Source organism: Pimephales promelas, chromosome 9, assembly GCF_988280905.1.
Source record: "Pimephales promelas chromosome 9, fPimPro1.hap1.1, whole genome shotgun sequence".
Classification (NCBI taxonomy): domain Eukaryota; kingdom Metazoa; phylum Chordata; class Actinopteri; order Cypriniformes; family Leuciscidae; genus Pimephales; species Pimephales promelas.
The window spans coordinates 18,743,405-18,768,674 of record NC_142777.1 but is presented as its reverse complement, the minus strand read 5'-3'; the positions used below and the strand labels follow the sequence as shown (position 1 = coordinate 18,768,674).

Genomic DNA, 25,270 nt, shown 5'->3' with positions numbered 1-25,270 from the left:
ACATAAAATCTTTATTTTATTTTCCGTGTTCGCATTTATGAGGAAAAACAATCCGAACGTGACCGTTCTCTGGAAGCAGCACTAAAACTTTCACATAGCTTAAACATGCAAGCACAAAGCCTTTCTTTAAAGTAAATTTCGTTTTAAAATAATTATCTTAATTTAAATCAATGTTTCATCAACCAATTACTAGGATTTAATAATAAGAAATAAATTGCAGACAATAGGCTAGGCCTAATCACGACGCGGAGACGCGCGGCACGTGAACTGAAGCTTGTCTCATGAACCTAAAGTCAGCGTATAAGGTATCCTCACAGACATATATATATTGAAATGTCTACTTTTAAACACAACCATTCAAAATGAAAGAAAACAGACTGCTCTCTGCTTATGTGGGCTAATCCGTATGAAAACTGAATTTCTCTCTGACTCCTCTTTAATCTTTCTGATTTTAGAACATTTTTGTAAAAGTGACTTTTTAATTATTTATTTCAAAAAAATTAAAAATAAGTTGAGTTTCAGCCTCGTTAAATTGCATTTATATATGTTAATCTATTTGGTCAAATTAAGCTATATAAAATAAATAGTTTATCCCTTAAAATGCTATGGATTTTTAAAGATATCAAAAAAAAAAAAAAAAAAACGGGCAAAAAAACTTTAAAAGCGATTTTCTTAGGTTTTCAATTGGAAAAAAAAGGGCAGACGACCAGAATTCAAATCTGTATATCGTTACAACCATTCAAAGTATGACCAAGGTATCATTTGAAAGCTTACAGTGTCCTCTTTCCATTAATATCAAAATCTCAATTTTTAAATTTGGGTCACTGTGACTAATTTTGCTGGATCAGGTCGGTCACAAATGTGTTTTTTATTGTAGTATTATTTTATACAGAAATACATTATAATTATATATAATATACAAAATATAACCGTGGGCGTGATTAAACAGTGTTACAATAAAACTCAACATTGTGTTTTTTTAAAATAAATTCAAATAATACAAATCCCGAAATTGCGCTAATTTTAAAATTAAACTAAAACTCATGGCTGCACAAGCATTCATAACTGTGCGCGCCAACAGCGAGGAACCAGCAGAACAGAGTGAACGTTCATTCTGTTTAGTTCAATCCTACTTAATAGGAATTTATTTAAAATGCTTGCTCTACTCCACAACATTAATGTCTTGTGCGGATATCTGTATTTTGACTTTCGGTTTTAAGTAAGCGATTTAAAAGTTCCCGAGTCCCAGCGGAGTCACACGTTGATTAACCGGTGGGAATATACACAATAGGCCTACCTGATATTGAACACAAGAGGGCAGTATAGCACTACGTATGACTCAGATTATTTTTTCTTCTTCTGAATTTTAAAACCATTCTGGCTGTTTTTGAACGTAAACATAATTCTTAAATGAAAAAAGGGAAAAACTGGTTTAATTATAATATTTGTATAATTTAATTTAGAAACAAATGATGTATAATTACATTTTTAGAAGATATGAGGCTTTTAGTGTTTACTGTTTACTTTTTTGACATTACTTTAATCTTTTGCCAAAGTTGCACATGCCTACTGGCTAATAAATGTGATGTATCTGTCGAGCTATCTGTATCTATCTGTTTCAAGCAATTTCAAGCATGCTAAGAGTCCCAAAAGTATCAAAAAAGAATGTTAAAGTTTGATTTGTTGCCACAGCAACAGTATCAAAGATATCAAGAATCCATTCACAGGTCTACATCTGCTGTATTTTTACATTATACAGATGAAGTTTGAAGCAAATCGGTTAAAAATAAGAGGGTGATATCAAAGCATTTTGAAAGTGACACACTTCCTGCTGCCAGTTGGTGGCGCTATAACTTTGACTCACAATAGTCACATCCATGTAATCAGCCTCTTACAGTGAACACACTGCTGAAGTTTCATCAAGATCAGTTAATGTATGCTGAAGTTATAACACACTTCCTGTTTCACGTTTCTCGCCATAATTTTGTTTCCTCGCCACGGCCAAACCGTTCGAGATATCAAAAATCCCCTCGCAAACTTTCATCCTCAATGCCTTGACTTCATGCTGACCGAGTTTCGTGCCGTGTGTTTGAATTCTCTAGGAGGAGTATTGCACATTCCATTGCGAGCGTTTTACAAACAAACCTCAATAGCCGACTTCCTGTTTGGCTGGGGTAAAAAGTAAGAGCGTGAGGTATAGATGAAACGATGAGATCAACATGTGTACCGAGTTTCATATTATTACATGCAAGCGTGTTTGATTTATGGACCAAGTGTTCGGACCCCGTTCCAGGGGGCGCTGTCTAGCCCCCCTGCCACACCCAGGTACCATCTTCAGCCCTGCTCTGATGGCTGTGGGATCTGACCTGTGTGCAAAGTTTCAAGAGTTTTCAAACCCGTTAAGGGCCCCAAAAGCCGCTAAGAGTCTCAAAATCATAAAAAAAAGAATTTTAAAGTTTGATGCGTTGCCACGGCAACAGTATCAAAGATATCAAGAATCCATTCACAGGTCTTCATCTGCTATGTATTTACATTATACAGATTAAGTTTGAAGCACATCAGGTAAAAATAAAAGGGTGAGTTCAAAGCATTTTGAAAGTGACACACTTCCTGCTGCCAGTTGGTGGCGCTATAACTCTGACTCACAATAGTCACATCCATGTGATCGTCCTCTTACAGCGAACATACTGCTGAAGTTTCATCAAGATCAGTTAATGTATGCTGAAGTTATAACACACTTCCTGTTTCACGTTTCTCGCCATAATTTCGTTTCCTCGCCATGGCCAAACCGTTCGAGATATCAAAAATCCCCTCGCAAACTTTCATCGTCAATGCCTTGACTTCATGCTGACCGAGTTTCGTGCCGTGAGTTTGAATTCTCTAGGAGTAGTACTTCAAATTCCATTGCGAGTGTTTTATGAACAACCCTAAATAACCGACTTCCTGTTGGGCTGGGGTAAAAAGTAATAGTTTGAGGTATATATGAACGATGAGATCTATATGTGCACCGAGTTTCATATTATTACATGCAAGCGTGTTTGATTTATGGACCAAGTTTTCGGACTCCGTTCCAGGGGGCGCTGTCTAGCCCCCCTGCCACGCCCGGGTACCATCTTCAGCCCGGCCCTGATGGCCGCGGGTTCTGACCCGTGTGCTAAGTTTCAAGAGTTTTTGAGCATGTTAAGGGCCCCAAAAGTGCCCGAATAGTCGTATAAATAATAATAATAAATATAGCTGCGAGCAGCGATGAAGGGCCCAAGCCGGTGGCACCGCAACCCCGGTTCCTTAGTTACCTAAAAGCACCAGGGTGGCCATGCCACTGGCTTTGGCCCTTCATCGCGGATCACAGCTATATATATATATATATATATATATATATATATATACTGTATATATATATATATATATACTGTATATATACATATATATATATGAAGCCGGTGGCACCGCCACCCTGGTGCCTTTAGGTTTATTGTGCACGACATGCAAAATGTAACCCTGCTTTGACTGATGCAAGCTCTACAGCACAGTTTATAGTAAGAAAGAATATAGTAAGAAAGAAAAGTAAGCTGTTACTCAGATGGTTTGGGAAACAAACATTCATCATGTCGCATTGGTTTTAGTTACTTGTCCTCGAACAGAGCCCTAATCTGTTTATATTTCAGTTACACATTCTACATTGATTAAAAAAGAAAAATCAAATGTGTTTTTAATTCATACAGAAATAAAATATTTATAATTCAGCTGAGAATAAAGTTAGTTCAAATTTTAAGAAAAACAAATATATGATCTGAAATATAGCACATTCATTTTTAAATTCATTCAGGTTCAATTACCAAAAATACAATCTTAATTTAATTTAAAACAAATAATAAATCTAAAATATATGGGTTATATGCATATTTTGTAAAAAAAGAAAAAAAAAAGAAAGAAAGATATATATCCAAAAACACAAGGCCTTAAACTTTAACAAGGATGCAACTCTTATCACTACAACAAACATAGTCACACACACAAGTCAAGTCACTTACATTTTAGATGCAATATTGACTTTTTAGATGCAATATTGACTTTTTTCTGTTTCAGCAGAGAAAATAGTTAAACAAAGATCACAGCGACCCATCGCGCATCTCAAAGCAATGTGTTTTCTCATTACTGAATGATTCAGCATTTTGAATCCATGACTCGTTCATTAAGACGGTCATCTGGCGACACCTTATGGTGATTTAGGGTTATGTTTAAAAGTATCGTTCTTTACAGCGATTTTTAATTGACTCCTGTTAAACCAATCTCGTAACATTATTGTGTAACCGATTTAATTTGATCAGCCTTACCTAGGGTAACAGCCCTATAGTGTCTTATTATTCTAAATTATTGAATTTATTGATCAAATTTACTAATGAAAAATGAAGCATACATTTATTAAGACTAGGCTGCCCTGCAGATATTAGGCTACAATATGGAGATTTAAATATATCATTTATCAAATAATCTGTTTATTTTTAGGTTACACATTACATTGTTTAAAAAATAAAAATCAAATGTGACCCGCTCTGGCGAAATGAGTCGGAAGTTGCAACCTTCCATTTTAAGATATGGGCCGATTATGTGGAAAAACCATGAAATAACAAAAAAAAATATATATATTTTTTTTTTGCTAATTTCAAAGAACAGACATTCAAAAATAATCTCACAGGGTTTCGTAGTCGAGATAATAGAGTAAAGGTATTTAAATAACGATTAAAGTTGTCAAAGCTTTAAATTCGCTGAAATAAACATTGCTCTTCTCAACTCCCCTCGTCACCTCTGAGCATTTCCCGGGTATCCCCTGAAACGTTGAACTCACTGGAGGCTTCTAACCTAAACTGCGTGAGTATATTTATCTGCAAGAAGAATATAGCCTATGCAAGGCTGTAACGATCGCAAAACTCAGATCCACGAACCTGTGTCGCGGTGTGAGAAGACAGAATCACGACACCGACACGTCCCTTCAACTCCCGAAGTTATCCTTCACGTCCAGACCCAATGCTAGCTACAACATCTTTAAATTACTATTAGTATTATTTGAAGTTAACATTAGCCTATAAAATACGTAGACTTACACCACAAAACTTAAATTATTACTAATTTTTTTTTAAATTGGGAAATTTCAGCATCCAATTCCCAGATAATTAAATATTTTAATAAATTGGCCTATGTGAACCACACTGCACAAACCAAAAGTAATACTCACCGGATGAAGAAGGGTTGACTCTCTCCAGAACATAAAATCTTTATTTTATTTTCCGTGTTCGCATTTATGAGGAAAAACAATCCGAACGTGACCGTTCTCTGGAAGCAGCACTAAAACTTTCACATAGCTTAAACATGCAAGCACAAAGCCTTTCTTTAAAGTAAATTTCGTTTAAAAATAATTATCTTAATTTAAATCAATGTTTCATCAACCAATTACTAGGATTTAATAATAAGAAATAAATTGCAGACAATAGGCTAGGCCTAATCACGACGCGGAGACGCGCGGCACGTGAACAACTGAAGCTTGTCTCATGAACCGAAAGTCAGCGTATAAGGTATCCTCACAGACATATATATTGAAATGTCTACTTTTAAACACAACCATTCAAAATGAAAGAAAACAGACTGCTCTCTGCTTATGTGGGCTAATCCGTATGAAAACTGAATTTCTCTCTGACTCCTCTTTAATCTTTCTGATTTTAGAACATTTTTGTAAAAGTGACTTTTTAATTATTTATTTCAAAAAAATTAAAAATAAGTTGAGTTTCAGCCTCGTTAAATTGCATTTATATGTTAATCTATTTGGTCAAATTAAGCTATATAAAATAAATAGTTTATCCCTTAAAATGCTATGGATTTTGAAAGATATCAAAAAAAAAAAAAAAAAACGGGCAAAAAAACTTTAAAAGCGATTTTCTTAGGTTTTCAATTGGAAAAAAAGGGCAGACGACCAGAATTCAAATCTGTATATCGTTACAACCATTCAAGGTATGACCAAGGTATCATTTGAAAGCTTACAGTGTCCTCTTTCCATTAATATCAAAATCTCAATTTTTAAATTTGGGTCACTGTGACTAATTTTGCTGGATCAGTTCGGTCACAAATGTGTTTTTTATTGTAGTATTATTTTATACAGAAATACATTATAATTATATATAATATACAAAATATAACCGTGGGCGTGATTAAACAGTGTTACAATAAAACTCAACATTGTGTTTTTTAAAAATAAATTCAAATAATACAAATCCCGAAATTGCGCTAATTTTAAAATTAAACTAAAACTCATGGCTGCACAAGCATTCATAACTGTGCGCGCCAACAGCGAGGAACCAGCAGAACAGAGTGAACGTTCATTCTGTTTAGTTCAATCCTACTTAATAGGAATTTATTTAAAATGCTCGCTCTACTCCACAACATTAATGTCTTGTGCGGATATCTGTATTTTGACTTTCGGTTTTAAGTAAGCGATTTAAAAGTTCCCGAGTCCCAGCGGAGTCACACGTTGATTAACCGGTGGGAATATACACAATAGGCCTAACTGATATTGAACACAAGAGGGCAGTATAGCACTACGTATGACTCAGATTATTTTTTCTTCTTCTGAATTTTAAAACCATTCTGGCTGTTTTTGAACGTAAACATAATTCTTAAATGAAAAAAGGGAAAAACTGGTTTAATTATAATATTTGTATAATTTAATTTAGAAACAAATGATGTATAATTACATTTTTAGAAGATATGAGGCTTTTAGTGTTTACTGTTTACTTTTTTGACATTACTTTAATCTTTTGCCAAAGTTGCACATGCCTACTGGCTAATAAATGTGATGTATCTGTCGAGCTATCTGTATCTATCTGTTTCAAGCAATTTCAAGCATGCTAAGAGTCCCAAAAGTATCAAAAAAGAATGTTAAAGTTTGATTTGTTGCCACAGCAACAGTATCAAAGATATCAAGAATCCATTCACAGGTCTACATCTGCTGTATTTTTACATTATACAGATGAAGTTTGAAGCAAATCGGTTAAAAATAAGAGGGTGATATCAAAGCAGTTTGAAAGTGACACACTTCCTGCTGCCAGTTGGTGGCGCTGTAACTCTGACTCACAATAGTCACATCCACGTGATCGTCCTCTTACAGCGAACACACTGCTGAAGTTTCATCAAGATCAGTTAATCTATGCTGAAGTTATAACACACTTCCTGTTTCATGTTTCTCGCCATAATTTTGTTTCCTCGCCACGGCCAAACCGTTCGAGATATCAAAAATCCCCTCGCAAACTTTCATCCTCAATGCCTTGACTTCATGCTGACCGAGTTTCGTGCCGTGTGTTTGAATTCTCTAGGAGGAGTATTGCACATTCCATTGCGAGCGTTTTACAAACAAACCTCAATAGCCGACTTCCTGTTTGGCTGGGGTAAAAAGTAAGAGCGTGAGGTATAGATGAAACGATGAGATCAACATGTGTACCGAGTTTCATATTATTACATGCAAGCGTGTTTGATTTATGGACCAAGTGTTCGGACCCCGTTCCAGGGGGCGCTGTCTAGCCCCCCTGCCACACCCAGGTACCATCTTCAGCCCGGCTCTGATGGCTGTGGGATCTGACCTCTGTGCAAAGTTTCAAGAGTTTTCAAACCCGTTAAGGGCCCCAAAAGCCGCTAAGAGTCTCAAAATCATAAAAAAAAAGAATTTTAAAGTTTGATGCGTTGCCACGGCAACAGTATCAAAGATATCAAGAATCCATTCACAGGTCTTCTTCTGCTATGTATTTACATTATACAGATTAAGTTTGAAGCACATCGGGTAAAAATAAAAGGGTGAGTTCAAAGCATTTTGAAAGTGACACACTTCCTGCTTCCAGTTGGTGGCGCTATAACTCTGACTCACAATAGTCACATCCATGTGATCGTCCTCTTACAGCGAACACACTGCTGAAGTTTCATCAAGATCAGTTAATGTATGCTGAAGTTATAACACACTTCCTGTTTCACGTTTCTCGCCATAATTTCGTTTCCTCGCCATGGCCAAACCGTTCGAGATATCAAAAATCCCCTCGCAAACTTTCATCGTCAATGCGTTGACTTCATGCTGACCGAGTTTCGTGCCGTGTGTTTGAATTCTCTAGGAGTAGTACTTCAAATTCCATTGCGAGTGTTTTATGAACAACCCTAAGTAACCAACTTCCTGTTGGGCTGGGGTAAAAAGTAATAGTATGAGGTATATATGAACGATGAGATCTATATGTGCACCGAGTTTCATATTATTACATGCAAGCGTGTTTGATTTATGGACCAAGTTTTCGGACCCCGTTCCAGGGGGCGCTGACGAGCCGCCCTACCACGCCCGGGTACCATCTTCAGCCCGGCCCTGATGGCCGCGGGTTCTGACCCGTGTGCTAAGTTTCAAGAGTTTTTGAGCATGTTTAGGGCCCCAAAAGTGCCCGAATAGTCGTATAAATAATAATAATAATAATAATAATAATAATAATAATCCTAAGGAAAACAATAGGGCCTTCGCCCTTTCAGGGCTTGGGCCCTAATAATAATAATAATAATCCTAAGGAAAACAATAGGGCCTTCGCCCTTTCAGGGCTTGGGCCCTAAATACATTCATCACAACAATTCCAGATATCCTCTGATAGAAGTCTGTTCATCTGAGGAAATGAATATGCTTTCACCTGTGAAAATGTCTATAGCTTCTCCTCTAGGCACCTTCTTCACCACCAGATATGCCGAACTGGGATCGGCCATTTTACACCACTGTAGAGCTTGTTCCAGAACCTTCTCTTTGGGGTGAAGAGGTCGCTCTGTAGAAATGACATCCTGCATTTATCTACTGTTTTTACCCAGACTTAAAGGGATACTCCACTTTTTTTGGAAATAGGCTTATTTTACAACTCCCCCAGAGTTAAACAGTTGAGTTTTACCATTTTTGAATCCTTTCAGCCAATTTTCTGATATTTAGAAGAATATCGGTAACCAGACAGTTTCTGCTCTCATTGACTTCCATAGTAGGAAAAAAATAATCTATGGAAGTCAATGAGTCCAGAAACTGTAATATTCCTCTAAGTATCAGAAAATCGGCTGAATACATTCAAAAACGGTAAAACTCAACTGTTTAACTCAGGGGGGAGTTGTAAAATGAGCCTATTTCCAAAAAAAGTGCAGTATCCCACATTGATTGCTCTGCTGTTTCCTTCTAATTTTAGTACTGAATAACAAAGTAAAATGGTGCTTATGCAAATAGGGGTGTATTTTATTTTTACCCAGCTCTCCTTCCTCAATGGCCTCAAAGGTCATCCACACGTCTTTTTCCCCAGGAGGAATATTTCTCATATACAGCACCTGATTGGTCAGCTCCTCAGCACACATAGTGGGGGACACCTGTGGAGAGACACATACAGGTTTGCAATGATGGTTTCAATCTGCCACCATGTGGTAATGTTGTGCAACAGCAACTCTCAGTCAAAAATCAGTCACATTCAGACATGAAGCAGACTTCTTTAAAGATGAAAAAGATTTGACTACAATATTGTAGTGCATTTGATCCCTTACTTTGAGAGTGATGCAGCAATCTGGTATTTTTTCTTCTAGATAAACTTCAATAATCAAGTCCCCTGCTTGTGAGAGCTAAAAGAAAAATATATATATAATAATAATAACAATTTATAATATATTAAAGAGAGATAGGAAGAGAAAGAAAATATATAACAAAATATAAATTGCTCTACCTGCGTGTCTCTCCAAGTGGTTATCAAACTGATTTCCAGTTCAATCTGAGTTTGATGCTCTTCATCGATCTGATCAAACACACACACACACACACACACACACCCCACATAAAAAAGACAAAACAATTATTAACAAAAATGATTCATATTCAAACAAAATTCCATGGTAATACCATATATTGTGTACCACCATATTATTATTGTATTCTTTAAAAGATTTTTTTCACAGTATTCAAAATTAATTCCGTTACATTATGATATATCAAAGTACGTTTTTGCAAAGGTCTTTAACACAGTAAAATGTCCTATTATATCTTATAATATGACGCCATTAAGATATCCACTTACATCAAATATATACAGATAGTTATCAATGAGGTCTTCTATGATTTTGACCTCATGTTCTCCTTTTCCATCAGTCTGAAACAGGCTGGGTGCAAACAGCAGAGACAAGTTCTTAGTGCACATCTGATTCAGATCAGCACACTTCTGTACCCTAAAAGGAGAAAGAGACAGCGTATAAGAGTTGCTATCATTACAAAAACAGACCTGAATCAGAATGGAGACTCACCTGTAGAGATGACTGATGAGTGCTGCTAAAGTAGTCCTGTTGACCCGTGGTAAACCTCGAATCAGCTCTTTGTATCGATCCAAGCGCTGGGCCTTTAGAGGCATCTCTGAATATAGTATGAGAAATCATTGAGACAGCACAAACTATCCAAAATACAGTATCCGTGTTGTCAGTTATTTGAATATCTGGGTTGTTTTCAACTTTATGTCTATGGTTGTGAAATCCATTTTTTGTTATATACTTACATTTAACAATACACATACAATGTGAACCTTGTAATATCGTTAATCCGTTTAGATTAATTCCACAACTTTCTTTTTCAGTTGGAAAAAAAAACATCTGGCTAAGTTACCAATTCATTAAAAACGTTTGGGTCAACAGATAATAATAATGTTTTTTTTTTAATAATAAATGTTACTCAAGCATGAAATCATCATATTAGAATGATTTCCGGATCATGCGACACTGAAGACTGGGGTAATGCTGAAAATTCAGCTTTGCCATCACAGGAATAAATTACATTTTTCAATATATTTAATCTGAAAACACTTTTAAATGGTAATCATATTTCACATTACTGTATTTTGATCAAATGCAGCAAATAAAACATTTAAAAAAAACCAAACTTTTGCACAGCGGTGTACGTTCCATCAAAATTATCATTTGCAATTGTAACGTATAAGCATGCCACAGTTTCACATCATAGACAGTATGCTGAAAATAACCCATAATATTTATCAATAGTCTTTGTTTAAAGGTTTATATGCAGTTTACTGTACTAACTGGCAGCTTCCCTCCAGAAGGGGTGAAGATCAGCCATGAATATGGGATCATCAATCTCCCGAAAGAACCTTTTCAGGACATCCGTCACGTCCTCTATGAAGTTATCTCCGATGCGTAGCTTCACATTACGGGCATCCCTACGAAATTCTTCCATCAAGAGCTTGATTCTTGATTTTGCACCATTTTTCCTATATATACCCTCATGGCCCAGACCTGTGTAAGAGAGTTATACATCAGTTGATGTTAATGTTAATGTTATAGCCCAGGGAATATAATATAAAGCACATGAATACATCTTCTCACCATACTGGGTTATGAATGCAATGCAACTGTCTACAATGATGGGGATGTCATTTCTGCTGAGCTGCTGGTCTTTAAGGTTGTTTCCCTTCCCTCCCGCAGACTTCTGGATGTCTGCGTACCACAGGGAGAAATCGGTCCTGCCCATGCCCTGCAGATGCAGAGTCCTGCAGGCACAGTCATTCTTTTTTAGGGGGACTTTGATAAAACCGTTTGATAAAAGTATCTCTAAACCAATCCTTTCCGAAAGCCAATCCTGCTCTGATTGGTCAGACGGTCCAGTCTGTTGTGATTGGTCTACTGCTTTCAGCGCACGTCAAAAACAAAACTCTATTACTAGATCTAAATTTCATCTGCGGAAGCTTCCTCAGCACTTGATACACAAGGATACGAACAGTAGCGATGGGGTCAGTTTTCACGAATCGATTCGAGCCCGAGTCCTCATCAATGAAAATTGGATTTGCTTTCCCAGAAAACAGCATTTTCTTGACATGTCGACAACATAAACCAAACTCATCCAGGCCTCAGCTACAGTGTTTGAGGGTCAAAATAGATAGAGCTAATGAAGATCATATCTGGCAATATGCACATTTATTAAAAACCTATGGATGTTTTTGCAAGAAGACTTGATTTACTGACGACTCGTTTCAGGCAGTTTAGAATCGGTTCTTTCTTTTGGGAAACAATAACTAATTTCTCTGCACTTTAAACTTTTAAAGCGGCACTTTGCAAGATTTCCGTTTTTGTCAAACTGTGACCCCTAGAGTCGCTGTGGAGTACTTGTACTGTCGTAAATAGCACTCACGCAGAGATGTCTCTGCACTCACGGCCTGATCCCCTCCCCCTGTATACCGGTACCTGTTCAGTAGGATCGAAGCTGTAACGAGTGGAAATAAGGTGTGGCCCCTTTAAGAGCTGCGCCCTGTTGAACTGTCTGTATTGTATGCGCCTCGAACACCACATGTATATGGCGCCGGGCTATTTCTGTTTGATGTTTATTTTATCAGATCTTTCTTGCCGTAAAGCAATTCGTTGCTTTATGCTGATATCAGGTCTCGCAATTCACGAGACCTGATATCACGCGACAATTCCTGATGCTGCGGCCGGCGGCCCGCCGGCTCAAAGTTGTGTGTTTTTTTCCATTCATAGGCAACAGGGGGGGCGAGACGCACAACATTCAAGCCGAAAATAGCCAATTAACCATTGCAATAACTCTGAAACTATTCAGTTAAGGTAAAAAAAACTGCATTGAGCTGCTTTAAACTTTATACATGAAAGGTAATATTTGTAAAAGCATAATAGAGCCACTTTTAAAAAGAGTAAATAACTTTAATTTGGCTTAAAATGAGCATTAATAAATGTCAAAGACCCACCTTCCTTTCTCAACAAGAACCAGAATGTCCTTCTTCTCATGATTCTCCGTTTCTGATGCAATGCCTTGAACCCAAGACAAAGACGGATAAGTACATATCTCCTTTATTAATCCTCGGGGATAAATTTAGCAGACTTATTTTCTCTGAAATATCATATCAGTGTCACAGTGATTTAGCTAACAGACTCACTGAGCTCCTGTAGGCGTTTCAGGTTTATTATATCCTCAGCGGCTCCATCATTTCCAGGGCATATGAACAGGTTGGACTTCTGCAGAACAAAAAAGCCTTCTTTCCACTGCGGGTCTAGCATGGCCTTGTAGCGCAGAACGCCCACTCTCTCGAACTCTCGCGCCAGCAGGCAGTGACAGCTGAGAGGTGTGGTGGCCTGTCAGAGATAAAAACTGAGGTGAGATCTAATGCAATGATGTGACAAGATAGATCTTGCGACCGATTAATATTTACCTTCCCTATTGCTTTCGCCCAACTATGCAACGCCTCTTGAGTCTCCAATCCAAACTGAATCAGTTTATCAGATGTTAAGTAAAGTTCAAAAGTGTATCGAAATCTGAAAGGAACAAAAAGAAATGTTATGATGACCATTTCTAAATCTGAAAGTGTCCTGAAGGACGTTCTGTTATGCAGTGACACCCACTTATCAATAAAGCCGCTGTTGTTGCTAGAATCTGGCCTGTTAACTCCTAAACAGATGATGTCTTTCACATTGATCTTCATACTGGGCTCATGACATCTGTCAGACTCGTAGAAGAGAATAGACTTCTCCACCGAACACCAGTACTTTTGAAAATCTGCTAAAAAATAAAACCAAAAATGTAATTAAAAACGCAAATCTGCAAAGAACTGAATATAACATTCTGAATGTACACCGGTAGCAATTAAAGATACATTTTATTAAGTAAAAGTGCAGTTTATATATTAAATATAAATAAATGTCTATTAATATATATATATATATATATATATATATAAATATTATTAATAATATATATACATATTAATATATTAATATATATAAATATATATAAATAAATATTAAATAAATATTATAATATATATTAAATTAAATAAATACATTTTATATATAAAGTAAAAGAACAGTTTATATATTAAATATAAAAAATTTATTTTTCTTATTAGATGTCAGTCTAAATTTCAAGAGCACTGTTGTTTTGAATCAGTGAACAGGTGGTCATCATGAAGCCACTTTATTAATACATATAAATATTATATATATATAAATAAATATTAAATATACATTTTATATATAAAGTAAAAGTACAGTTTATATATTAAATATAAAAAAAAAATATTTTTCTTATTAGATGTCAGTCTAAATTTCAAGAGCACTGTTGTTTTGAATCAGTGAACAGGTGGTTATCATGAAGCCACTTTGCACTACCATTTTAGTATCATTTTAAAATCTTCACAAAGGCTCAAATATACAGTGAAAACATTAATATTGTGAAATATTAGTACAGTTGAAAATAACTTTTATATTCGAATATATTTTAAAATGTAATGTATTCCTGTGATTGCAAAGCTGAATTTTCAGCATCATTACTCCAGTCTTCAGTCACATGAAGAAAAATGTCTAACTTGTGTTACTTAATTATTTTGTGAAAATATTTTTATGGATTCTTTAATGAATAGAAAGTGCATTTATATGTAGAAATATTTTATAATATAATAAAAATGATCAATTTCATGCATCTTTGCTGATTTTAAGTATTAATTTCTTAATGTATCATAACTTTTGTAATGATTTTTAATTATTTTGTGCACCTTAACAATACACAGAGAATTTACATTTCTGCACATTTTGATGTACTGAACAGCTTTACTTATACTGCAGAGGTATATTCGGCTCCTAAATCTCTGCCAAGGCTTGTTTTTGTTACACAGTCGCCTACCGTCTCTGGTTCTGCGGGATAATGTCCCTTTGTTCAAGGAGCCTGACTTGTAGAGGTATCCGGAGTACAGGATAGGCTGCATGATCTCATCATACACACAGGAATCTAAATGCAGAAAATTACACTTTGATACTTCACACTTCTTGCATTTCACACATTTTTCATGCATTAAAAGTGAAGTATGTCATTTTATATAGTAAATATAAGTCAACTTTTCATAGGTTTCAAAACTGAGTGGTCTGACGTGTTCGCTTATGGCTCAACCAATGCCTTGAGTTTGTGGCAGGATAACATGTAATAATCCGTTTAGCAGGAAATTGATTAGTGTGTCCAAATACAATAGACTATATACAGTATATAAAAAAGAATCATAAATTAGCTATCAACAAATGCTAGGACCAAAATTACAAGAATTTCTAAAATACAGAGAAACATAAATATAAAAGCATTGGCAACATGAAGAGAGAATTATCTGGATTTTGTCGTTGTTTTCGTTGGGATTTAGATTACTTTTTGAGTTCTGTTTGGCACCAATTCAATTACAAACTTGCCCTTTAAGAAATAAGTCAGTAGTGAAGAACTGGAAAGGACTCTATCATACCTGCAGACTGTGTGTATGAGTAATGTGGGGACAGACGCTTAACGTTTCCATTAGTGTCAGCGAGTCGAACGGCCTCAGCTTCCGCAAAAATCTGAGTGACTGTCTTCAGGAGGTTCTGCTCGGTCACGGCGGTGCACAGCGCCTGCAGGCAGACCACATACGCGCACACACACACTTAAACAAATGCACTGCTAATAGCACATTCAGCCAAGGGACATTCAAAGCTTCTTCCAAAAATCCATCTATTCATTGCAGTCCTTTTATTAGCTTTCTTAATTATTTACAATTCACAGCACATGCATCACTTATAGGTAGCCCAAACACACAAAAGATGGCCTTGGTAAAGTCCTGAGAAAGAATAATACACACTAATCTTGGCTTGACCGCGGGCAAAATACTTAGATGGCTCAGGCTATATTAAGACAGGATGTCCTCACTGCCCCAGTGGGGACTGATATAAAAGTTTTCTTTTGAAGCAAAGCTATTACACAGAGAAATGGCCACTGCTATAGTTCACAGCAGCTCTCACATAAGGAAGTATTCCGTGTATTTCAAAATCAAGGGTTTATTATAGAAGAGGAAGGGGAAACGCATTTATTGTGAAAAGGTGTTGAAGTTATATGACACTTAATACATTCGCTCACTTGTTATCTGTGGAAAAGACCTGTATGAACATCTGCATACGGTTTACACAAAGGCTTCAGACACTGTTGACTCTTAGCTTTGATATATGATTTCCACAGTTTTGAACAATTGACTTTTCCATGGCCTTTCCTATCATTCATGATTTCTAAGCATTATTGAGAACAATGTATATTTACTATAGAAATGCTCATGACATTATTAAAAGATTAATTTCACATAATAATAATTATTAGTTATATATCATTATTATTAGAAGTATAAGAAGTATTAGTAGTAGTAGTAGAGAGCCCCCATAAATAAATAAATATCATACTTTCGCAACTTTTTTGCGAGCAAACGAGAAAATATTTCATGAGCAGAGGAATTTACAGTTTCCAGTTTATGTATAAGCTACTAAAAGTAAAACCTATTTCCTTTGTGCATCACTGCCATTTTACTATGAAGTAAATGAGAGGATAGATGCGTATGAATTGATAAAGATATATAACACACCGCTTTATAGTCCTTTTTGTCTATGGCTATGCTCGCAATAAGCGTTGTTAGAATTGAATGAAGAAAATCAGCATTTCGCCGTCAACGTAAGGATGCTTTAAATCCAACAAAGAGATTTAATAAAGGGTGTTTCAATCTTGTGAAATACACAATTTTAGTACATTAATTGGCCATTAAAATGTATTGGTACAGTAAAAAGTTTTATATGGGACAATATAAATACTGCTCAAACAAAATCCAAATTTATCACTACCAACTTTTTTTTTATGAACCATTAAACCTAGTTTAATGACAGAGTTAAATTCGTTAAAGCGGACATAAGGCCTTGAAATATGACATACTGTCCCAACAAAAGCAAATTGATCACTTTTTTTGTACCAGTCTTTTTTATGGACTCTTGAACATGACGTATAGAACAATGCACACAGACATATATTAGAGAATATATGTGATATTAGTGAAATACTGCTCTAACAAAAAACACATTTGTTAGGTGGTGATGGCCCAGTGGATAAGACACATGCCTTTGGTGTGAGAGACTCTGGTTCGAATCCACTGCGAGACACCAATGTGTCCCTGAGCAAGACACTTAACCCCTAGTTGCCCAGAGGCGTGCAACCTCTGACATATAAGTCGCTTTGGATAAAAGCATCAGCTAAATGAATAAATGTAAACATTTTAAGCAAATAGATATTTAATCATTCATGCGCATTCATTTTCTACATAGTAAACTGGGAGGGATGCACAAAGGAAATAGGTTATAGTGGACGTAAAATGGAAATTGTTGTAACGCGCGAGCATGCAAAAAAATCCAGTGCATTCATGAAATATTTCTTCAATAGATTCTCGTGAGCATGCGGATGTTTTATCGTGAGCATGCAAAAGTTTCTTGTGCGCACACAAAAGTTTGTAGATATTTTATTTTTGCAAAGGTCTCTTTAAGGGGCTCCTTAAACTGTATGGGGCTTTTTTTTTTAATTCGGTTCTGTACTACTTTTAAAGACTTCTATGTATAAATAATCTCTGTAACTTATGATTGGTTAACCTCTTTAAATGTGAAATGAGCAATAACTCAAAGTTGTTAAATAGATATTGATATCTCATGCTCATCTTATCTCATTTTTTATTTATTATTTTTTTTTTTTGTTGTTGTTGCATAATCCGTCCCCTGTAATTGCAAAGGGTTTATCCTTTACCTTAAGAAGTTCCTCTTGGGTGCTGAAACTGGGATGAGGGTGGAGATATCTTCCTTCTTTGTATTTGTGGGTGATAAACTCTCTCCGCTGTTCTGGGGAGGCATCACAGTCCAGCTCCTCGGTCACAGGAAGTCTGGCTGCCCAGAATTCATTCGCTCTATCGTTGCCAAGCATTATGAAGAGCTAGAACATATAAGAATAATAGTTCATCTAGGCCTTATTTGTAAAAGACAGTGTAGTAAAATAATGGGGGATCAACTGGAATATCAGGATCATTTCACGGAAGAAAAAAAACCCCTCATGGCAACCCATACCTGAACGATCTCATTGCTCCACACACTGGTGTCCAGTTTCAGACTTTGCACTTTCGACACCATTGTGCCAAGACTTCGATGCTGACCTGCAGGCAGACAGAACAAAAGAGGCACCACATCACTCTCCACGGACCATTCATTCTGTTTGTCCCATTAAAAACTTCCCGATATGGTGCCTCTGAGCCACATTTATCTGCAGTTTACAGCACAGAGGACCTTATACGAACTCTCAAATGAGCTTATAAACTCTTAATACCATCTGTATCAACCAATACACACTGCCCTGCCGTCACCCATGCCGGATAGTCACTATTTGTAAAATGCTAAATATCTCACACCAACTATTTTATGGATTTTCTAGCCTAACTAACTGTGAAATTTTAATTATAAACACCATCGATCTGATAATACACTCAATCTGTACCCCACCACATCAGGCACACACACACCTGCGCAATTCTTGCAGATGACCACACAGAGATTAATGGATGCCCAGTCTGGATTGATGGCTTTGCAGTCTGCGCAGATCTTGTTGGACCTGTTGGACCAGATCTTCTCCGCCACCTCATAATCAGATAGTGTTTCTGCTATGGACTCCTGCAGCGCCTCCATCCAGTCCCTCTTCTCTCGCTCCGACTCTGCCGTAAAGCTGTAAAGGTGCACAAAACCCTCTTAATGCTCTGCCATCATGGATCCTATTAATTGTCTCTAGTCCGGCATAGTTACTAAGTGAGAAAAGATCCTGAATGACTTCACTGCTATATATATACTGTATAAATAACTTTATTTTATATATATATATATATATATATATATATATATATATATATATATATACACATACACTGTATAAATAACTTTATTTTATAAAATAAAGTTATTTATACAGTATATATATATTCGTATATTACATAATAATCTTTATTTAATAATCTTTATTTTTCTTAAATATTTGTCTTGTTTTCCAGTAAAAATATCTAAATGTCCTTTTAGAGAATCAAAGCTGTGCATGATAATAAGACTTGTTTTTAGAGAATATACATTAAGTTTATTTTGCGAACCCTGTTGGCTAGTTGATTTTTCTTCTTTTAAACTAAGGGGTAATAAAACAAGAAAAAAACACTGATTAAACAATGTTTTTGCAGTGCTGGAAATTACATAGGAGTAAACATATACAAGCTTAACATAAGCATAGCGTGACTTGAACTGTTTACCTGAAGGTTTTATAAGGAGTAATGAGATCAAAGCTCTTGCCCTTCCCATCACGAATTGTAGCACCTCTCGCCTCAATTACAGTAATTCCAATCCCATTTTTAAAGCACTGCAAAACACATATCACAAAGGGTAAGCTGTCATTTAATAATTAGCAATCAAGCCTCCATGATGCAAATAATTTAAAGCTACTTTTGAATGCATTGTACACATGCTTTAGTTCAGAATACTTTTAAAACACTCAAACTGAATCACATTGAGTGAAGAAAGAGGTAAAGCAAATCACTGGTACTAAATTCAGAGTAGCATAGCTATAACACAATTAACTGTAACATGATTAACTAATTACCTGCTCACTCTTGTACAACCAGATCTGCTCCATTATAATCGCTGCATAGATCTTTGACTTGGTTCCTTTAAGCTCCAGGAAGCCACACTTTTGGCAATGACTGCCGGGGCCAAAACGTGGACGGCCAAAAACCAGCTGTTCTTTGACCCGCTCCTGCAATATGCTGCACCATTTGCTCCTCTGGACTACAGGACGGCATAAAGAATGATCATACAGTTTCTTTTGCCACGGTTCAATTTTAAATAAGCAGTAAAACACTTTTTAAAAGACCCATTCCAATTCTAAATAATTAGCCATGAAAAAAGATGGTCCCACTTTAAACACGTATTTAACAACTATGTAATAACATTTAAATTAATCATTTGATACAATGCACCTATTGTGGGTATACATGTATTTAATATATATATTTTTTAATACCAGCATGTAATTACAGCTGTAGTTAATTTCTGTAATTAAATCTATAATTACACTATTGCGTCTTCCCTTAAACCAGCAAACATGTCCCTAACTTTACCCGTATCCCACCTCAATAGCTGTAAAAGTGTTTTTGCAATAAAATATGAACAAAATAAGTGCATATGGACACCAAATATAAAGTGTGACCAAAAAGATTACAATAATACTTTATTGTTATTAAATTAGCATTTCTGTTAGAGCAACAGCAAGGTCATGGTTTTAATTTCAAGAAAATAAATTAACTGAATAGCTTGAATTCATCATCATTAAAAGCGTGTGACATAATTAACAGATCAAAATTGATTTTATTTCAAATGTTATATATATATATATATATATATATATATATATATATATATATAATTTCAAAGAAAAATATCTAAATGTCCTTTTAGACAATAAGACTTGTTTTTAGAGAATATACATTATACATATACATTATGTTTATTTTGCGAATGCAAATGTAGAAAAATGCTGCGCTTACCATCATTATCAGCTCGGAACACAAATGTCCTGTGACTTGTCACAATCTCAAATTTATTGTCTTTGGCAACGCGGGCCATCTGTATGGCAGCTAAGGGAATCACACCTTTGGGATAAGCATCCTGGGAAAAAAAGACCAGTTGTGTTAAGAATAACAGTGTATCAACATATGTGACATCTGCAGAAAAGCACAATTGAATTTAGGAATGGTTTATATATTCTGAAGATCTTCAGGCAGCGTGAAGTGCTTAAAGGGGTCATAGATCATGATGAATCAGTTAATTCTACTATGAAACCATGCTGTACTGTAACAGTGGGAACACAAAAATGATTTATTGAAACTTAACTAATTTGAAAACCTTAAATAATTACAAAGTGTAACAACTTTTCCCAGACCAGCTGAGGTAAAATGTTCAACAGGTGAAGTTGATTGTCAATCACCACCAACTATTGTTCTGGCAATTTGCTTTTCATTCAGCAAAATGAATATAGTTTTCACTCTTGGTGTAAATAGACCATTCGTCATCAATTCATTCAGCTTTCCTGTCCCACGTTTGGTATAAAAGGGCCTTTACACATCAACAACTTCCATTCAGTGTTGTTCAGCTGTTTAACACACTATTCAATGCTTAGGTCGGGGAGCAAGCAGTTAAAAACTATATGTAACATTAAACCTGCAATACACGCATACACAAACTGGGTTTACTTCAAAGCAATTCAGAGGGAGGGTGGAAAAACTACACTACTGTTCACAGTTTGGGGTCAGATGTTTAAGAAATTAATAATTTTGGAAGTATTCAAGGCATTCAATTGATCAAAAGTGAGAGGAAAGACATTTTAATGGCACAAAATATTTCTATTTCAAATATTTTTACCGCCTTTTCGATCAAATAAATGCAACCTTGGTGCGCATGTAGTACTTTTAAACGGTAGATGATATTATGACTGCTCTGGTGTAAAAACCTTGACATTAAAAGTAGAAAAAACACTGAATGATAAATGTATGATATGATCCCTTTAAAGCTACACTGTGTGATTTTTACCCCCATCTAGGGGTGAAAAGGTATATGACCATCTAGTGAATATTAGTTTCTGTTCCTCTCAATTCCAATTTCGTTTTAACTCCTACGGTGGCCAATGTAGTTCAAGATTAACATGGCTTCCAGTTCGACCTTGTCCAAGAGTGTTAAATCAAACATAAACGCGAAAGGCGAAGCTTGAATTAACAGGTATGTCCCTCTTTGGCAAATGTACTTTCAAAATGGAGGGTCAACATGGCGACCGACATTAGAACCCCTTCCCCGTATGTATTTTCAATGGCATATTATACACTCACGAGAATACTTTATTACTTGAAAGAAGTAAATCTACCTTAATGAGCTTGAGCACATATATTTTTGAAAGAATAAACTAAAAGAGTTACACAGTGTAGCTTTAATAATACAATGGAATGATGGCATTGAGATTGATCACATGCAATCATACCTTTTCACTACCATAGTACATCAAGTTTTTCCCATCAAACTTCACATAGCGTTTCTGGAACACATAGTTTCTATAACAGAGGAACAAATGTGATGTCAGAGAAGAAAAAAAAACACTACATTACAAAGGTCGGATTTCTGAAATTATTTAAGCAGGAACTGAATCTAGACACTGGAAGATGTCAAGCAGAGGACAGGAACAAACAGCAGCAGACACAACACGTGAAGTGATGACAAACCGGCCAGAGAGGACAGACAGGGAGCAGAAACAGCCATTGAGGAGCGTGCAGGAGACGCAGAGATGAGAGGAGAGTAGCAGCCCCGATGGGGCGTACCCTTGAGGAGAGAGCTTGTCCAGCCAGCCGCTGAGGATAGGTGCCATCCGCTCGGACAGCGAGGTGAAGCTGGCGTAGGGAGAGATGATGTGGTCCTCGTCTGTTTCATTGGAGCAGAGGTTATGAGGGAGGGAGAACGAGTGGGAGCCCGGTGTGGGTTCACCCACAGTGCAGTAACCTGGAGAATCAAGGCGCTTGAGCCACGCATGATGGTTCTGCCTGTGGGAGGAGGAGGAGGAGGAGGTTTAAAATATATGTAAAAGCCATCCTTAAAAAAAGCTTTATCCTTTATTTAGTTATTGTTTATTATGTATTTATCTATCATGTATTACTTTTTATTAATAATTATTATTGATTCACTATTTACTATTAAAACACCTAACAACATCTGGTAGTTTTTTCCTCAATAGAGCATATTTGAAATGTGGTGGATGTGCCGTGGATGTGCATCCCACAAATCTCCATCAACTGCAAGATGCTATCCTATCAGTATGGGCCAACATTTCAAAAGAATGCTTTCAGCACCTTGTTGACTCAATGCCACGTAGAATTAAGGCAGTTCTGAAGGTGAAAGGGGGTCAAACACAGTTTTAGTAAGGTGTTCCTAATAATCCTTTAGGTGAGTATGTATATATACTATAATATAAGATAATTAAAGGGATAGTTCACCCAAAAATGAAAATTCTTTCATCATTTACTCACCCTCAAGTTGTTCCAAACCTCTATGTGTTTATTTGTTCTGCTGAACACAACGGAAGATATTTGGAAGAATGTTTTAATCAAACAGATCTCAATCCCCATTGACTACCATAGTAGGAAAAAATACATACTATGGTAGTCAATGGGGATTGAGATCTGTTTGATTAAAACATTCTTCCAAATATCTTCCTTCGTGTTAACAAATAAACACATAGACATTGGAACAACACGAGGGTGAGTAAACGATGATAGAATTTTCATTTTTGCGTGAACTATCCCTTTAACATAACATAAATAGTTATTTTTATATATTATATATTAAAAATAAACTTAGTTCAAGATACATTTTCAAAAAACAATTTCTATGACTATTATTATTTTTTTATAGTTTGTTCATCAAACATAGCTATCATATTATATTTAGAAGATTTGGAGTATAGCATGAGCCATAGACATCTTGACAGCATCCTTCCCCATTTTTATTTTTATCGACAAGAGCAGCTGAGAAATTCAGCTAAACTGCTCTGTTAAAGTGGGATAGCTTTAACCACATTACGGAGATCACTTCACTAAATCATGCTTACTAAGGCATCTACATGACTTAAAGGGATACTCAACCCTCTCATCATTTACTCACTTTCATGCCATCCCAGATGTATATGACTTTCTTTAGATGAACACAAACTAGAATTATTAGCTGGATAACACTGTGGGGGATACCAAACATTATCCTGACTTTTGAGGACACATACAATTTAAACTTTAATTGAAATAACTGGACTTACCCATGATCTCTTGTTTTATCCTCTTTATTTGTAGTCTTTTCCTCAATTTTGGTCCCGTCAACCTAAACATATTCAACCATAAATAAAACACACCCATTTGAGTACACGAAGTTAAAATTCACTCTAAAATAAAGTTGGCTTACTTCAAGTCTCTCACCTTTGAATGTTGATATTGTCGCTTGCTGTGGAAGACAGTTTCACAGTACGGGTTGATCATTTCATCTTCGTACTCAGCAGATGCTGTGCCAGTTGAAAAAAACAAAAATAAAATTGTAGGATAAGATAAAAACATTAATATTAAAATAAATATCCATTCTTCGATGAATATAAAGTTCAAATAAACAGCATTTATTTGAAATAGAAATGTTTTATAACATTATAAATGACACTTTTTCACTAATGATTTAATGTGTCCTTGCTGAATTAATTTCTTTCCAAAAAAAATAAATAAATAAATAATAATCTTACCAACCCCAAATTTTGAATGGTAGAATTTATGCATGTATGTATGCATGTATATTAATGTTCAGAAAAAAAAAGATATGTAAGAAAGTAATACATGTTAGAAACAAATTTTAGGGGAGTAAATCATAAAACTTTGTGTGTTAATAAACCTACCGGATGTTCTTTTAGGTGTTTCAGTTGAGTTGGACTTCTCTAAAGTGCTATTGGAGGAGAAAGTTAGTTAACTGTGGAGGGATAGTCATAAGGATCAACATTAAATGGTATGGCATGCTGGTATGTCCAGCAAAAACAATGGGGCCTTCGCACCAGGTAGATTTAGGAACTTAGTTTTAGTAACTATCCACCAGGGTGGATCCCAGAGAACTAACAGTTTCCTTAGGAACATTTTCCTAGTTCACTTCTGCTAGTGTTGCTAGCAGAGCAGAATCATGTTTGGCTTGGTCTCCTCAAAGTTGCATTGGATTTTTTCCTTGGCGTAAAAGGTTAAAAAGGCCCATCTATCACGGTTTTCAATGTTCGTAGAGTTAGTTTGTGGAGTAAATATATAGGCTATAATCTGTGCATTAACAATGACGGGTGGCGGGTGTTGTTTGGCATGCATCTGGCCAAGCGTACACTAATGTCACTGGTAGAGGCCGACCGATAAAGGATTTTGAAGGCCGATACCGATACAAATATTTTTGGGTTTTAAAATCCGAAATTCCGATATATCGGCCGATATTTTTTTTAATAAATATTATTGGATTTCACACACACGTGTAAAAGAAAAACTAACTTTTCTGCACAAGATACGTTTGATACTTTTTCTCTATGTCTAAATGTCCACTCCTCGCAAGTATAACTTGATTGTAACTAGAGATATGCTAGTTATAAATACAGTAATCATTACTTTATTTAGGCAGAAAAAGTTCATTGTGGTTTCCAAGCTCATTAATGTTAACGTTAGCGGTCTTCCACTGATGATAGTGGCATTAGCTAGCTTTGTGGTTAGCTAGTCTATGATGAGCCATAATTTAGCAATAGATAACATCATACTGCAAATTGTAA

The 25,270-nt window shown here is 35.8% G+C and overlaps 1 protein-coding gene across 4 annotated transcripts in view; it reads right to left on the bottom strand.

Annotated features, from left to right (window-relative positions):
• The window catches only part of arap3 (ArfGAP with RhoGAP domain, ankyrin repeat and PH domain 3), a 45,562-nt gene that overhangs the window by 8,951 nt on the left and 11,341 nt on the right, over positions 1-25,270 (bottom strand). For 2 of the 4 annotated variants that reach the window (XM_089134817.1, XM_089134819.1), the window contains exons 3-27: positions 24,377-24,423; positions 23,916-23,998; positions 23,759-23,820; positions 22,179-22,493; positions 21,941-22,010; positions 20,457-20,577; positions 19,514-19,698; positions 19,167-19,273; positions 18,402-18,601; positions 17,953-18,038; positions 17,639-17,821; positions 15,306-15,447; positions 14,705-14,809; positions 13,429-13,585; positions 13,239-13,341; positions 12,966-13,161; positions 12,777-12,840; positions 11,407-11,570; positions 11,104-11,316; positions 10,321-10,426; positions 10,098-10,245; positions 9,750-9,818; positions 9,574-9,648; positions 9,285-9,402; positions 8,697-8,825 (exon numbers count right to left, since the gene is read on the bottom strand). In XM_089134817.1, coding sequence (XP_088990943.1) covers positions 8,697-8,825; positions 9,285-9,402; positions 9,574-9,648; positions 9,750-9,818; positions 10,098-10,245; positions 10,321-10,426; positions 11,104-11,316; positions 11,407-11,570; positions 12,777-12,840; positions 12,966-13,161; positions 13,239-13,341; positions 13,429-13,585; positions 14,705-14,809; positions 15,306-15,447; positions 17,639-17,821; positions 17,953-18,038; positions 18,402-18,601; positions 19,167-19,273; positions 19,514-19,698; positions 20,457-20,577; positions 21,941-22,010; positions 22,179-22,493; positions 23,759-23,820; positions 23,916-23,998; positions 24,377-24,423 — 3,248 coding nt within the window. The remainder of the gene's footprint in view (positions 1-8,696; positions 8,826-9,284; positions 9,403-9,573; positions 9,649-9,749; positions 9,819-10,097; positions 10,246-10,320; positions 10,427-11,103; positions 11,317-11,406; positions 11,571-12,776; positions 12,841-12,965; positions 13,162-13,238; positions 13,342-13,428; positions 13,586-14,704; positions 14,810-15,305; positions 15,448-17,638; positions 17,822-17,952; positions 18,039-18,401; positions 18,602-19,166; positions 19,274-19,513; positions 19,699-20,456; positions 20,578-21,940; positions 22,011-22,178; positions 22,494-23,758; positions 23,821-23,915; positions 23,999-24,376; positions 24,424-25,270) is intronic. The other 2 variants (XM_089134818.1, XM_039648885.2) reach the window with 2 other exon arrangements.